Source organism: Manacus candei, unplaced genomic scaffold (genome assembly GCF_025592945.1).
Source record: "Manacus candei isolate 608988 ecotype Guabito, Panama unplaced genomic scaffold, ASM2559294v1 h1tg000016l, whole genome shotgun sequence".
Lineage (NCBI taxonomy): Eukaryota > Metazoa > Chordata > Aves > Passeriformes > Pipridae > Manacus > Manacus candei.
In genome coordinates, this window is record NW_026138064.1 from 8,099,833 (window position 1) to 8,115,915 (window position 16,083).

The following is a 16,083-nucleotide window of genomic DNA, read 5'->3' on the forward strand; positions in this document are numbered from 1 at the left end:
AGATTTTATACTGCTGCTTATCATTCAGATATGGGATAATTTTCCATATGAAGATAGAAGCAAGGGAAAACAACCCTAACAGGACTCTTAAAATCTGTGGCATCCTGTTCTTCTATGGATCAAACTCTGCATTGCCACCAGCAACACATTTTTAGGAGAATGAGTTTAGGAATCCAGATAGCTATTCATGTAGCTTTATTCATAACAAGGTGGGTTTTGTAGCAAGGGTTGTCATTTCAGATATGCTGTGAACTGTATTACTTTGGTATCGTTAGCCATAAAATGGTTTTCTGCTGTGAGTGCTGAAATGTTAAAATGTGACTTCTAGCAGAAAAAGGTCAGAACTCTCATCAGAAAAAGTGCTTTTCTGTCTTAAATACTGCAAAATTGTTTTGTTTTTTTGGGGGGGTTTTTTGTGATGGAGAACATGTGTGGGCTTACTTTGCATATTGTTGGCAGGTTTTTGTTCCTTTCCTTGCTGTCATTAGTGATATGTAGTTTCTTGTAAGGGATCTGAGGAGACACCTGCAAGAAGTACTTCCACTGACAGGACAATTTATTTGAATGGTGTAGCAAAACTGGAAAACAGGCATTTACACTGTTAGAAAAGTTTATAATGAGTTGTATTCTGTGTGGTGAGATTTAGATCCAGTACTCTGAACTTCTGCTTTGTGTGTTCAACTCCTCTTTTCAGTGTTCTGGCAAAGTAGGACGTCCTGCTCCTCACACAGGAGACAATCTGGGAGACAGTCATCAGCCAAGGGTTGAAACTTACTGCACACATTTGTTCATGATCAGCTACCAGGCAATTTCATAGTTATCAACTGAAAATCAAGTATGACTCAGTCAGGTTTTGGATACCCAGTGTCTCCACTCTGACACCATGTTACTGGTCTGATGGGCTTAGTGTTGACAGCTCTTTGCCTCTTAGTTCATAGTGGATGGGCAAGGGGTTCTCTGATCATGGAAAAACAGAGATAAGCGAGTGTCTTCCCTCTTTTCCAGGCTCTAAAGTGAGTATACACTTTTCCTCAAGGGCAGCATGATCCAAAGGATAACTTTCTCATTTGTAGTTAAAAACCAGTATGTTGTGGCTTATTGAGACAGCAAACTGAGTGCCGTTTGTCTGGTACCTTCTAATTGTTGCAGCCGTGATGCCATTTTCTTGGTTTTATTCTTTTTAAACAGTGATACCAAGCAAGTGGTCTGCATTGTGTTTGAGTGCAAGGCAGGCAAGCAGGTCTTCATGCTACAATGTCATATGTGCTTTTTCCCACACAGTTTGGCTTTTGCATTGATTCCTGCCACCATTGTGGTTTTGATCACTTTGAAAACGCTAAAATGTCTATACTTGGAGAACACGAAATAGCCGTGACTGCCTTTTGCAGTAAAATCTTAGACCCTTTTGTTTGCATTGGTTAGGCTTGTGTGGAAGAGAGCTTTGGGAAAGACATTTTAACCCACTGTTGTCCTGTTGCAACCTGTTCAGAATTACCTGCATGCTCATGCTGCGGTGGCACTAGGATAATGAGGTGCCTTTGGACATGCCAGGGTGAAGCTGTAGAGAGAATGTGAGGCTGTCACATCTTGGTACATGTTTGATCAGCACTTGTGTAAGGGTGAAAATGTGTGTTCTGCTGGTTCCAGCAGCAAGCAATCAGGGAAACCTGTATTACTAAAATGTACAATGAGAACTGTACAGTTCTTGTGCAGGAATTAGCAAGCACATGCAGGGATTGTATTGTCAAGTGAACAGAGCACTTGACAGGAGTCTGAGAATAATATGTCTTTCTTCAGCCCAGACATTGAGTCATTGTGTGATGTTTGGCAAATTGCTTCTACTCTTTGTTTCCCCCACAGGAAACAGAGGACCCTGCTTTAAAATGAGATCTGTAAGAAGTATATAATAAATAGTCATTATAATGATACAGTTTTCTGCTAAAGCTCAGATAATCATTGTCAGCAGTGGCATTAATTTTAATTTGTTTCCTTAATTGAATGGAGGTTTGACATGCGGAATTCCCTGTTGCAGTTGGGCAAATTGGTGCTTGATGGACTGGTCAGAAATTTTGGTGATCTTTTTTTTACTTGTAAACAGAATTCTTAATTTAGTGAAAATAAAGATCTTTATAATTTGAAGCCAATTGCCAAGAGAGGTTTGCAAATTGCTAATAAAAGGTTAAACTAATTTACAAATAGGGAAATGCTGACATTTAAAGTATCTTTTACATTGTTATAGAAATAGCTGGTGTTTTTTCTACTACAACATTTATATCTTATTTTTGGAACAGTGTTAGCTGCTACTGTAAAGATTTTCAACCTGTCTAGAAGTAGAGGGACAGAAATACATTTTTTTTGTGCTTGCATCACATCCTGGTACCAAATGATCAGTGGTTGCCCTCCTCACCTCTGGGCCGAGCGGATTTAGGGTTCTGCAGTGAATTGATGTCCCACATGTGCCAGTGGCTTTGCTGTTACCTTGGTCTGTGCAGCAGTTTCTGGATTTCAGGCTGGCGATCTCTAACTCAGTGGCAAAAGAAACATTCATTGGTATTGATTAAATGAAACACAGCTGAAAACTACAATAAACAGTACCTGTTAGATTTTCTGGATTGTTGATTTGAGTATTTTATACAGATGCCCAGATATCCACTGTAGCAATACATAAAATATGTTGTTCATCTTCTTACCTATGCAGGACATGGCTTAAAAAACATAAAGGTGACCACTGTCTCCAGAGGAACGGACCACCAGTTAATTGGTTTGAGCACTGATTACACAGAGAAACAATCAGCTGTACTGTGTGTGCTGCAGGAACTTACACTATAAAGGCTGAGGAAATGCTAGTTTGTCCTAGATATGTCCTTTTTGCTGTCTGCCACATGCTCACATAAAAAGCTTCAGAACATACCTGAATGGGGCATTCTAAAAGCCATTCCCTCTGATGGATCCCTGCGGCAGGAAAATCTCTTCAGCTTGAATTTTTTTTTCTTTGCTGTCCTTTATATTTACTTTTCAATTCAAGTATGTATATTCTATAGCTCCACTTGTTCTCCCAGATGTCAGACGATCACCTCCTATGCTGTAGATCAAGGGCTTTCTGAAAACACATGTGAAGTAAATTGAACAAAATGAGAACTAACTAATTCTAATTAGTTCACCAGTGTTGTATTGTACAATTATATATATTGTTTAAAGAGTGAGAAGCACCTCATAATAATGGGGTTTCAGGTTATTAATACACCTTCTACAGTGGTCCCTATTTAGTTAGGGTAGGTTTGACCAATTCTACTCCCATGCTATGCTAATGTACCTGGCCTGGAAAGGTCACAGCTAGTGGGATCTAAAAAGACTCTTACAGTTTTGCTCATGTGAGTTCCTTAACAATTGAGTAAAATTGGTAAAAACAGAAATAACAAATGGAAAAAGCAGTACCAAATACTGATAATATAGCTTCTATTTGCCATTGCTTTGGTCAGAGGCTTTGCACTGTGAAAGTTTGTTCAATGTGAAGAGATCTTCATGGATTATAGAACAGGACTGTTACTAAACACTTGTTTTACATCTTATTATAATTCTTTGGGCAAAAGTGAGTTATCTCTGACTGCTGTACAGGCTGGAGCATCTAGGGATTGCTGTAAGGTGTGTTTTGCTGAGTCCCTAGAGGACTCATTGCCAGCTGAAGAGAGACAAAAGATGGTACTCCCCCGAAGATCATGCTGTTGCTTCACTTTACTCTTCGCTCAAGTAACCTGATGAAAAGAGCTGCTATGACAAGCACAGGCTAGCTGAGAGTTTTCCCACAGTCTAGGAATTAGCTGGCTTGATCAGGCAACTATTTAGTCTCTTACTACTTATGTCTGACTTGTACAAATGTGTCATCACATAGGAGAGTAGCTGACATGTAAAATGCTCTCCCATAGGCAATGCAGTTTCTTAAACCAGTGGCTCACAGTAAGCTTAAAGGAACGGACACAGCGATACATATTTATGACATCAGGAGTCCCCTAGCATTAAATCAAGCAATTTCATATGACTGCTATGAACCCTTAGCTTCATTGCTGATTTGTGAACTTTCTTTTAGTCATCTGTTGAGAATGTTTCCTAAATTCTTGGATTGTCTTGCAGCCCTCTGCTTTGGTTAAGAACACACAGCAGTTGGATCTGAGGGCATGGCTTGGGGTTACAGCATGATGTTATAGAAAATCTTGATTATTTCTAAGCTTGATCAGGCATAGCATTCATGAAGGTGCTGAGGTATTAACATCTTTGCACTAAGCCATTTGAAAAACAGGATTTGCAAAGAAAGACGCTGAGTGTTTATCTCCAGGATACAAAAGAGTTTCATGGAATAATGCTCTGTAAGCTGTTCTGACTCTTCAACCTGTTATTCTACCAAGCACCATGTGTTTGGCAAGTTACAGGGAGAGCCACATGGCACAAGGGCTTGTAGTATGAAAAGTGTGGTTAAAAAATGAATTACTCAATTCTTTTCCACAGCCCAAATGGGATTGAATTACCTTGTCTTTTTTTAAACAATGACACTAACCTCTCAGATAAAACCCATTTTATCTCCTAAGTAGAGTTGAAGCGTAATTGGAAAAATAGTTTTTTTGAAAATCCAGAATATTTGTATTTCATAATGGGGATACTGTGTAGGATGGGAGTGTCTGAAGCACATCACAGATGACATTCCTGACTGTTTTGTCTGACCTGAAACTGCATTTCTCAATGATTAACAGTTCAGAAATCACTCCTGAGACAGAATGTGGCTTCACTGGAGTCACTGGAGCTCTGCTGTGCCTGGAACTGTCTTATACATTGTGTATTTTACAGCTCTGGGTCAAGTTTGGAGGAGCCGAGATAAGGAATATGTTAAGTAGTTTATAGGTGGTGAGACAAGAGCCTGCATCGTGGTGCAGGTGGCAAGCACTGGCAGCTGATCCAGCTCCTCCATCAGGCTTCGTAACCTTGGCTGAACTCCCTGCTCTGGTCACAGTATTTCCTCCAGTAACCCTGCTGAGAGCTGGTGAGAAAGCACTGACCCCTTGGTGAACCTCAAAGGCTCCATATGCCAAGGCCTGAATTGCCACCCAGATGCCAGTGAGGTCAAAGAGTCGTGGTAAGATTCTGTGCAAAGCATCCTCTGCAAGATGCATCAGCTTTCATCTCCTTCCTCCTCCCTGGCCCTGACCCGGGGAGAGGCTTGTCATCGGGACAGAATTTCTGTATAAGTGTTGTCTGTGAGGCTGAGTCTGCCTAAATCTGCCCTTGCTGATGTGCTCAGGTTAAAACTGATAGCAGAGGATTTTGATTCTCTTCTGTGTCTCATGCTCTGTGCAAGGATGCACCTGGCAGCTCCGGACTACATGCTGCTTTTCCAGCCTCACTCCTTCCGTGCTAGTCTATATGTTTCTCTAAAGTCATTTAAACCAGACTTAGCATCTTGATGTGTTACCTTGTGCATGCAGAACATCACACACACTCTCAGTAAAAATCCTTTGTGTTAGTCTTCTTTTTTCTACTTTCCTACTTTTTGTGCTGTAAAGACAGTGTCTTAGCACAGAGCATTATAAGGTTATGTTAATTAGAATAGCCAGTAGCTATTCTGGCTATTCTAATACAGAAGTAATGCTAAGTAGTTGGGGGTTTGCATGTTAAGGTATGGATTTATAGCAGGGCAGAAAGGCTCTGCAGTAAGGGCCCAGTGCTTCATTGCATTTTTATTGTGTTTGCTTGTTACTGGTTGGGGTTTATTTGTGCATAAGACATGCTGCCATTTTGAGCAGGCAGGTTATGCAGATAAACATTCTGATCATTTGCACAGTATGTGTGTCTTTTAAAGTGCAAGTTTACAAGTCAATTGCTAAATCTTACTGATTTAAAACACACTGTACGCAGGTCAGTGGGCTGAAAATGTGATCTTGGAATCCTGAAGAAGAAGCCTTTGGTTTGGAATAGACTGTAATTAAGGAAACTGTTGTATTCCTTATCACCCTTTGTTCTGTAGATAATATATCTTGTAACCTGTGTCTGTCTCTTCTTTTGCGTTGCAAGGGTATGCTTTCTCAGGCTATTTTGTACAACCACAAGTTAGACCTTGATGTTATTTTTAATCTGTATTCTTGGTCTGATATGTCATTGCTCTGTGTTATGAACCTTGTCATGAATTTGAAAAAAAAAAAGGTGAAACATACTGAAATACCTTTGTCTTTTGTTTTCCAGGATATAAAGTTTTGAACAGTGCCTCCCCAAAAAGTGTGATGAGAAATGGCTTTAGGAAACAATACCCAGAGAAGTTATTCCATCATCCCCTGCTTCATCTTTGTTGAGGTGAGTCCAGCATTCAGCTGCCAAACCTACAGAGAAGGCAGCTCTGTCCTGCAGGAATTAAGTAATTTGTTGCCCATTTTGCTAGCAGGGAAGGATGATTTCTTACTTGATAACATAAATATCCATTTTCATACTTGATACCATCAAGTTCCCCTGGAAACAGTCCTGCACAAGTTATCCAGATCTTGGGTACAAGAACAAGTAGATGCTGTGTTTCCAAGACCTCTCCATCTGGCTTGCTGGCCTGTCCTGTGGTATTTGGCAGAGAACAGGCAGTAGTTGCAGATGTGGGTCAGTAACAGGTCATCTTCCCGTCTTTTCTCAGACCCTTATCCATCTTCATGCTGCACAAGAACTAGACCTCGTTTAAGGAGATTTCTGACTTCACAGTCTCATGGTTCATAGGCTTAGGAAACAACACTCAGCTCTGATTTCCATTCAAGTGGAACATACAATGTAGATGAGGCGAGCCTGTCCATTAAGTGTGATGAAGAAGCTTGGCTAGCACAAGGGCTGTGAATTGTCTAGCAGTGAAGCTGAAGGAGTGGATGTTCCCATCATGGAGTATGATCCACATCTTTGTTAAGGGTAGTTGGTGACTGATTATTTTACTCTATACAAATGCTATTTTGTGGGTCTTTTATTTAGCACAACACTGGTAGACTGACCAATATCATTATTAAATCAGTGCTTGTCTGACTGGTGCTTATGAGGCTGGGATGGTTATCCTGGCAAGGGGAGGCAACTATGTTTCATAGGAGGATGAAAGCTTCCATCAGATTTACAGGGTAAAAAGGAAATAAATGCCTGTGACTAACCATCTTCAGAGCTACCTGTCTGATCCTAGCTTGGATGCAGTACTGACCCTCTGGCCCAAATTATGAGGCAACTTGTGCTCTTCCACAAGAGAAGTGCTAAGAACTGTTGAAAGACTAACTGTAATCCTAAGTGTTGTGTAAGACTTATCCCACTTCTGCTGAAATCGTGGAAGGGTTTGAGTGTGCTGGCAGCAGTGGCAGGTGAAATGGGCACTGCTTTTCAGGGCTCCTGAGCACTGACCATTCCCAGGGGACATGGGAAAAGTATGCCCTGGTATCCAGGCCCTCTCTAACCCTTCATCATCAGCTGGAGTCCCCTCCTTTTTCAGCCGGTAGAAACAGTCCCCTTGTGTGTTCTCCCTACTTTCTGTGCTACCAGCTTAGCCCCAAAAACATAGTCAGACAATTCCTGGGTGATTAGTGTGAACAGTACTTTTTGTTTTGATTTGAATGGGCCTTTTTGAGTGGTTGGAAAATTAGGAGAGAGAAGAAGCATGATAAAACCAGTAGTAAAGCTTGGCATAGGGCCTTCCCAGCTGTAGCTGTGGCAGACACCAGTGTGGGAAGGTGGCTGAGCCTTACAATGCTCCACAGGGATTTGTCACATAATGTCTGGCTTCCTGGGGAATCTCTGCTCCCTGGGAAACTGAGGGTGGGCTGTGCTGATGGAGGCAAGGAGTCACTTGTTTATCCTAACAGCTAGAGAAAGAAGGGGTAAAAATGGGAAAAAAACAGCAATGAGCTCAGAAAAAAAAAAACCAACCAACAATAAACACTATCAGGAATGAGATTTCTCAAATTTTTTGCTTAAACAAGGACTTCTGAAGATTTTTAGTGCTCTAAGTGTATGAATGATGACCATGGTTGGAAGCCTATGACAGAGATATGAATGGTTCCTCCTGTAGACAAGACTGATATGATGATAAAGGTGTGTTTGCTCTATAAGTGTATATTCCTTGTCCTTTCCTATACTTGCTTTGCTGATTAAAACAAAACTTTAAATTAAAAGTCAGTCAAAACCAGAGAGGTAGTGTCTGAAAAGATGTTCTCTCTGCTACATTTGATGAAACATGTATTTCTTCCCCTCTTTGCCCACGGTATGGATTTTTAATTTAGCACTACTGGGACTACAAATTTAGACTTGTGTCAAGCATTGTAGCATTAACAACGGGAGATCTAATTTCCTACTGGGAGTGCAGAGATGATTGACTGATAGTAGCCATTCAGTCTGAAAATGGCTACCTGTAAACCTTAAGGTACACTGGAGGTGGTGTTCTTTTCCCACTGCTGTGCTTCTGAGACTAAAGTAAGTGTTGGTTTCTTTTTTCAGACAAGCTGCCCCAGACACCCAAGCCCTGTGCTGGATTACCTGAGTTAGGGCAGACCCTATTTTTGTAGCTTGGAAGCAACCATGAGAATTGATTAGCTGTGTGACACCTTACTGCTGTTGCAAAAAGCAGGACAGCTAAAAATAATCTTACCTGCTTTCCTGATAACATTTTTCTGTGCAAAACCAATCCAGCAGCAGTCATGTCAGCTGCTCATGAGTACAGAAAGAGATGGTCAGTAAATATTATCATTGGCCTGTTCCCCAGAATGTGCTGCCACCTCCCCTGGGGCCTTGTCCTGTGATTAAAAGTCTTGAGGTATTTAATCTTAAGAAAAAAATGCTGAGCCTGGATTGTCATGTCAGATGCCCTGCCAAGAGGTATTTGCTAACTGCCCACTAGGCAGTGTGCTTTCACATAAGTTGTGGTGGCAGTGGTAGAAATAAGGTGTCACAAAGAGTTTGGACACTATAAATACCATTATGCTCAGTGTGTACAAATATGACACAGTTTCAGCAGTAATTCTCATTTCCATTTTTTTCCATTTCATTTTCCTCCCACTGAACTAATTTGTAGCAGTTAGTTATTATGGAACCTGACCTGAAGATGAATGGCTCATTATAAAAACTTAGACCCTTTGCCTGACTCTACAAATTCCTTTTTATGTTCAAAATATTAAAGTTTTAATAATGGAGAGATAGCATCTGATGTCTAATTGGTAATGACATAGATGTTAAATTGACATTTTTATTCTCTAATTGGAAACATAGTGTCATGTTATGAGTAGATTTAAAGGCTAAACAGAGAATCATTAAACTAATTTTAATCCACTTATCAGATCTGAGTTTCTCTCCCAAATAATGCAGACAGCTTTCTGGATTGTTCTTTATTGTATTATAAGATATACTGTTGCACTCTGGCATTTGTCACCAGATGTCCATGAAGATCTGGTAAAGTACATTTTGTTAAACACATAATCAATTAATTGGGACATGCAGGAGTCTTTTCCCTGCCCTCCTTTGCAGCCAGCATCAGTGAAAGGAGCCTTCAGGAAGCTTGCTCTCAGCCTTGGTTTACGTGTAAGAGATTGCCACCAGATGAGACCAATTTTGTTCCTCATTCAGCTGACATATGCCACTGCTTTGAGCAGTGTATGGACCACTGAGTACCTGGTCCATGAGGACTGAAGCCGTTGGACAGATGTTAAATAACAGTGTAAAGAGCAGGATACCCTAATCCGTAGCTTCCAGAGCCCTCTGCTACATTTGGTCCAGTGATGGACTCTCAGCATGCAGCAGAGGCTGTGGAGCTGCCAGCTGTTGGTATGCCCTGAATCTATCCCAGCAAATGCCAATAGTGCACAGCAGCCTATATGAGGATTTGCTGATGGCCAGGACTGATCACTAAAGAGATGGTAGGCAAGCATGAGAGAAAGTAGGAGAAGCAGCATCTGGTTTGACAGGAAAAAAATTCTCACATATTCTTCTTCTTTCACTTTTCCACTTTGGCCTTTGTTTGCCAAAGTTCTTTATGGAGCACCTCCTCCCTCTTTCACCTGCTGGTATGTCTGTGACAGAGCAGTGTCAGAAACACCTATAAAAATGCTTCAGCACAGCTGTCCCAGGATTTTGCAATCCCACTTTGCAAGGTGTGATCCAAGGAGTCCTGTGTTTCATCTTTCCACATAGCATCCACATGTGTACTTGTTCAAGGTGGAGAAAGGTAAAATCACAACTGGTACAGGTGTGTTGTACACAGAAGTACACCCAGTTTTCTGCAGGTGAGGAATAGATTGGCAGAACAACTAAAGTCCCTCAGATCTAGGCAATGTCATGCACAGAAGTGAGAGAAGTGCAGTGCCTGGAAAATTCCAGTTCTCTTCCTGGGGGACTGGTGAGCTACCCTTCACCTAATAGTGTTTTCCATGTGCTTTAGTCTTCTTGTCTCTGTGTTCATCTCATTTTCGGGTTTAGCTTTCTAGGACGAAACTCAAGCTAGTGGGGTGTAGAAGAGTCCAGTCTGGCTTTGAATTTGGTAGATCAGTGACTGTCCTTGCATTTTCAGTGCATGTGATGCTTATTGTTAGTGACAGAAAGTGTAAGGGGATGTGATAATTCCATTTGCTAGTAAATGTTGGAGGGAAAGTTCCATACTGTGAGTAAACAGCATCCTTACAGCTATACATGATTTCAGGGGGGAGGCATGTGAACAACTTTAGAGCCCTTGTGGCTGTTTGAATGGTGGTTTTTGAAGAAGCAGTATCTTCATCTTCCTGCAAGGAAAACCTCTCATATCTTCTGAATCAACAGCAGTTAGGACTGTAATGGCTCTCTAGATAACAAAAAGTGAAATTTGGTCTGGAGTTTCTGCTTATGTGGTATTTTCTTATTCCTTTTTCCTCCTCCTTGCACTGCAAGTCCTGGCTTGAGGGCTTGGATTGTTTCAGGGTGTGAGTTATCTGAGGATTTATTTTCAAGTGCAGTTACTCCTGAAGGAGCTGGGGCCATCTAAGATGTGTCTTTGCACATGAAAACACTGCAATTTTCTAGAACCAGATTTAATTAAATTGTCTTAAATGGATCAAAGAGTTACTGAATAACAAGTGACTTTGATATGACTGATGTGTATTCCACATTGTGCTGTATTGTGGATTATTGTAATCCTGACTATGACAAGGTAGTAGGAGCAGACTCAAATAAGCAACACCATTAAAACTTAAAACATTGGACATCTTTCAAATTCTGTAATCTGAAGATCCCACTTTTTCACACTAAATCCATTATTCTGCCCTCGGGAAAGCTTTTGCAGGCAGAGTGGAAACTGTTTCTTCTTGACAATTTGATATATAGGGCGTTGCAAAGGGATGAAGATTTTATAAGAAAGATCTCTTCTCTCCTTCCCCCCAAAGAATATAATGAAAAATCCGCAAAATTCAAAGCTCTAGTCTTACATCTATTCTGATATAAACTTTGGTTGGAACTATAGGTATTTTACAGCCTTATAGGATTTCTGTTCCTACAATCAGTGGAGTATATTTTACCTTACATTTTGCTATTTTATGTTTGGACAGATTGAATCATCTTCAAGTATCAGTTCAAGCGTAATGAAAAAATGGTTTCAACTTAGAGAAGTAAAGAAGGCAAGGATTCTTCTTTCTTTGCCTAGCTACATTTTCCTGCCAGTATTTCATGTAGTCAAGCCAACAGCTGAACTACCCTTTAGCAGGAGAATTTCTGCAATACTGAAATCATTTGTGTGAGACAAGTGCCCCTTGAACTTCTGTTTGCCATCAGCATCACAGCAGGACTTAGAGAGCTGTGAAAAATCAGTGAATTTAAAACAGTCATCACGTGTGGCACTTTTTGTAATCTAGTTTTTTGTTTAGGTGTTCTGAAAACTCAAAAGATTTTGCACATTTGGGTGTAGTGGATGGTACCCTCTAATCTTGAGCAGTGTTCGGGGAGTGTGAAATGTGTTTTTCTGTGTGCTGTGGTCCACAAAACTATATTTGTAAGAGGATTGAATGTATTGGGAGTCATTTTAAAAAAAGTCACTTCTCTCATAAGAAAAATAATAATCCAGTCAGACTTTAATATAATCATTAACTGAAAAAGCATCCCAAGGTGAACCAAATAGTTGCAGTGATCAGTGGCTGTGTTCTGCAGCAGTATCTAGTATCCGCCAAGTGGGGCTTCTTGATTTTGTTTCCTGCTGAGACAGAAAATAAGGTTTTTTCCAGTGGTTCGTGTGTAGTGGCTCAACTCTTTCCCTTTCCATAGGAGTCTCGCACGAAGCTGTTTAAAGCTCTCTGCCTTGCTTTTTCCATCTGTGCTGTGCTTGGTCGTGCTGTGCTGCTCCACTGGGATGCTGTGAGGACAAAGTGCCCTGAGGGACGTGTCATGTGCTGGTGTTGTATAAACTGCCTGTCATTAGATCCTCCAGTTAGGCCTGCTGCGTGAATTGGTGGTGACAGATGCTGACCAAATTCAGGGGAGCTCCCTTTGTAGCAGGGTGATGTTTCTGCATAATCCGTATGCTTCAGTCTCTTCTGCTTCTTGGGATTCACTGTTTCTTGTTTTATTCTCTCAGCATATGTATCTGTTTGTTGCTTTTTCTAGATATCTCTGTGTGTTCCCCATTTGCCAGTCATTCCTCCACATTTGCTTTCTTTATCTATCTTCCACATACCTCCCTTTGTTCCAGGTGACTGGGTAACTCCATGTTATAAAATTGGCTTAATCTCAGTGAATAGATGTCTCTTGAACATTGGATTAGTTTTATTGAATTGCTAAGCAGCTTTCATATATATTCGACTATAAACGAAAATCCTTCTAGGTGCTTCACAATTAGGCAGAGAGTACAGAAGACTCTTGGCCAAAATGGACACTGTGAAATAAAGCACACTATTATTTGATTCTCCTTAACATCTTGAGGACCTCTTAAAAGACATTAAGGGGCTGCCCTTGAGGGATTAGCTGCTTTGCTGCATTTTTCTTTAAAATATAAATGAAAGGTTTGTATTCCTGCTTGCACACACATGAAGCATGTTCTTTATCCTCCCCATTTATCCTGAAAATTTCGCATTGCAAATAACGCCTTTAACAGCCTGAATAACATCTTAAGGTTTGTACTTTGGTAGAGGTTTCAAGGAAGAGATTAAAAGTACCAGTTCTCACACAAAATCACAGAATCAAATAGGTTGGAAAAGATCTCTGAGATCATTGAGTCCAGCCTTTGACCTAACACCATCTTGTCAACTAGACCATGGCACTGAATGCCACATCCAGTCTCTTCTTAAACACCTCCAGGGACGTTGATTCCACCACCTCCCTGGGCAGTGCCTGATCATGCCCTCTGTAAGAACTTCTTCCTGATGTCCAACCTAAACCTTCCCTGGCACAGCTTAAGACTGTGTCCTCTTGTCCTACTGCTGGTTGTCTGGGAGAAGAGACCAACCCCCACCTGGCTCCAACTGCCCTTCAGGGAGTTGTAGAGAGTGATGAGGTCTCCCCTGAGCCTCCTCTTCTCCAGGTTAAACAACCCCAGCTCCCTCAGCCACTCCTCGTGGGACCTGTGCTCGAGTCCCTTCACCAGCCTCGTTGCCCTTCTCTGCACCTGCTCCAGCACCTCAATATCCTTCCTGAACTGAGGGGCCCAGAGCTGGACATGGGACTCAAGATGTGGCCTCACCAGCGCTGAGTCCAGGGTAAGAATCACTTCCCTGGTCCTGTTGATCCAGGTTAGGATGCCATTGACCTTCTTGGCCACCTGGGCACACTGCTGGCTCATGTTCAGCTTCCTGTCAATCCAAATTCCCAGGTCCCTTTCTGCCTGGCTCCTCTCCAGCCACTCTGTCCCCAGCCTGTAGCACTGCGTGGGGTTGTTGTGACCAAAGTGGAGGACCCGGCACTTGGCTTTGTTGAACCCTATACCATTGGATTCAGCCCATCTCTCCAGCTTGTCCAGGACCCTCTGCAGAGCCCTCCTGCCTTCCAGTAGATTGACTCTCCCTCCCAACTTGGTGTCATCTGCATATTTGCTAATGGTAGACTCGATCCCCTCATCCAGATCATCAGTAAAGATATTAAACAGGACTGGGCCCAACACTGATCCCTGGGGGACACCACTAGTGACCAGCTGCCAACTGGACACAGCACCGTTCTCCACCACTTTGGGCCCAGCTCTCTAGCCAGTTCTTAACCCAGCACAGAGTGCCCCTGTCCAAGCCATGAGCTGCAGCTTTTCCAGGAGTGTGCCATGGGAGATGTGTCAAAGGCTTTGCTGAAGTCTTGGTGGACACATCCACAGCCTTCCACTCATCCAGCAGGCGGGTCAGCAGGTCACAGAAGATCAGGTGTGTCAGGCAGGACTTGCCGCTCGTAAACCCCTGCTGGATGGACCTGATCCCCCAGCTGTCCTGTAGGTGCTGTGTGATCACACTCAAGATGATCTGCTCCATAACCTTGCCAGGCACTGAGGTCAGGCTGCCCAGCCTAGAGTTTCCCAGATCCTTCTTCCGGCCCTTCTTATGGATGGGTGTCACATCGACCAACTTCCAGTCATCTGGGACCTCCCTGATGAGCCAGGACTTTTGATAAATGATGGAGAGTGGCTTGGCAAGCTCTTCCACCAGCTCCCTCATCACCCCAGGATGGATCCCATCTGGTCCTATAGACTTGTGAGGATCCAAGTAGCTCAGCAGGTCACTCACTTCTTCCTCCTGGATAACAGGGGGGCTTTTTGGCTCCCCGACCCTGCCAGCTCAGGAGCCCCATTTTCCTGAGGACGACGTGTCTTATTGTTGAAAACTGAGGCAAAGAAGGTGTTAAGTATCTTAGTCTTTTCCTTGTCTTTGTTGACTATATTCACCCCCACATGCAATAAAGAATGGAGGCTTTCCTTACCCCTTTTGCCCTTTGCTATTGAGGTATTTCTAAAAACATCTCTTATTATCCTTTACAGAAGTGGCCAGATTAAGTTCAAACTGCCTTTCTAATTTCCTTTCTGCGTGACCTAACAACACCCTTAAACACTTCCTGAGTTTCCTGCCCCTTTTTTTCCCTGAGTTCCTGCAAAAGGTCCCTATCCAGCCAGGCCAGTCATCTTTCCCACTGGCTCCCCTTTTGGCTCGGAGGGACAGCCTACTTCTGCGCCTTCAAGGTTCCTTTCTTGAAGTATGTCCATCCTCCTGGACTCCTTTGTTTTTGATGGCTGTTTCCCAAGGTACTCTCCGAATCAGTCTCCTGAATAGGCTGAAGTCTGCCTCCAAAGTCCAGGGAGAGGTTGACACCCCTCCTTGTTTCACCGAGTATTGAAAACTCCATCATTTCATGGTCACTGTGCTCCAGATGGCCCCCAACCACCACATCTCCCATCAGCCCTTCTCTCTTTGTACACAGCAGGTCCAGCAGGGCCCACCCCTGGCAGGCTCACTCACCAGCTGTGACAAGAAGCTCTCCTCCACACACTCCAAGAAGCTTCCAGACTGCCTCTTCTCCACTATGCTGAGTTCCCAGCAGACATCCAGCAGGTTAAAGTCTCCCACAGGAACAATGGCTGGCGATCTTGAAGCATCCCCCAGCTGCTTGTAGAATAATTCATGACCCTCTTCACCCTGGATGGGTGTTCTATAACAAACTCCCACCAGGATTTTGACCTTGTTGGCCTCCTCCTCATTCTCACCCATTGACACTCAACCTTATCATCACTGACTGCAAGTTCTACAGCATCCAGAGACTCTCTAACCTCCACCTCTCCTACCTCTCCTACCTCTCCTACCTCACCTGTCTCTTCTGAAGAGCACGTAGTCATCCATGACAGCACTCCAGTCATGTCACTCATCCCATCACGTTTCTGTGATGGCAGCTATGTCACAGCTTTCCTGCTGCACGATGGCTTCCAGCTCCTACTGTTTGTCACCCTCACTGCATGCACTGGTGTACATGCACTTCAGGTGGGCTGCTGATTTCACCCCTAACTGTGGCTTACCACCCTTAGGCTCATCTCTGGAGAGCCTGGTTTCATCCCCTAGTTTAAAGCCCTCCTTATCAGGCCTGCCAACTCATAGGCTAGAATCCTTTTGCCTTTGCTAGATATGTGAAGCC

The 16,083-nt window shown here is 42.8% G+C and overlaps 1 protein-coding gene and 1 long non-coding RNA gene across 7 annotated transcripts in view; both read left to right on the plus strand.

Moving 5' to 3' along the window:
- Positions 1 to 16,083, plus strand: part of LOC127469018 (uncharacterized) — a 288,437-nt gene that overhangs the window by 209,695 nt on the left and 62,659 nt on the right. The window lies entirely within an intron of this gene.
- PLPPR1 (phospholipid phosphatase related 1) overlaps positions 1 to 16,083 on the plus strand; it is a 128,406-nt gene that overhangs the window by 53,000 nt on the left and 59,323 nt on the right. For all 5 annotated transcript variants that reach the window (XM_051782826.1, XM_051782827.1, XM_051782824.1 and 2 more), the window contains exon 2: positions 6,226 to 6,333. In XM_051782826.1, the coding sequence (XP_051638786.1) occupies positions 6,271 to 6,333 (63 nt within the window). In that variant the 5' untranslated portion in view covers positions 6,226 to 6,270. The remainder of the gene's footprint in view (positions 1 to 6,225; positions 6,334 to 16,083) is intronic.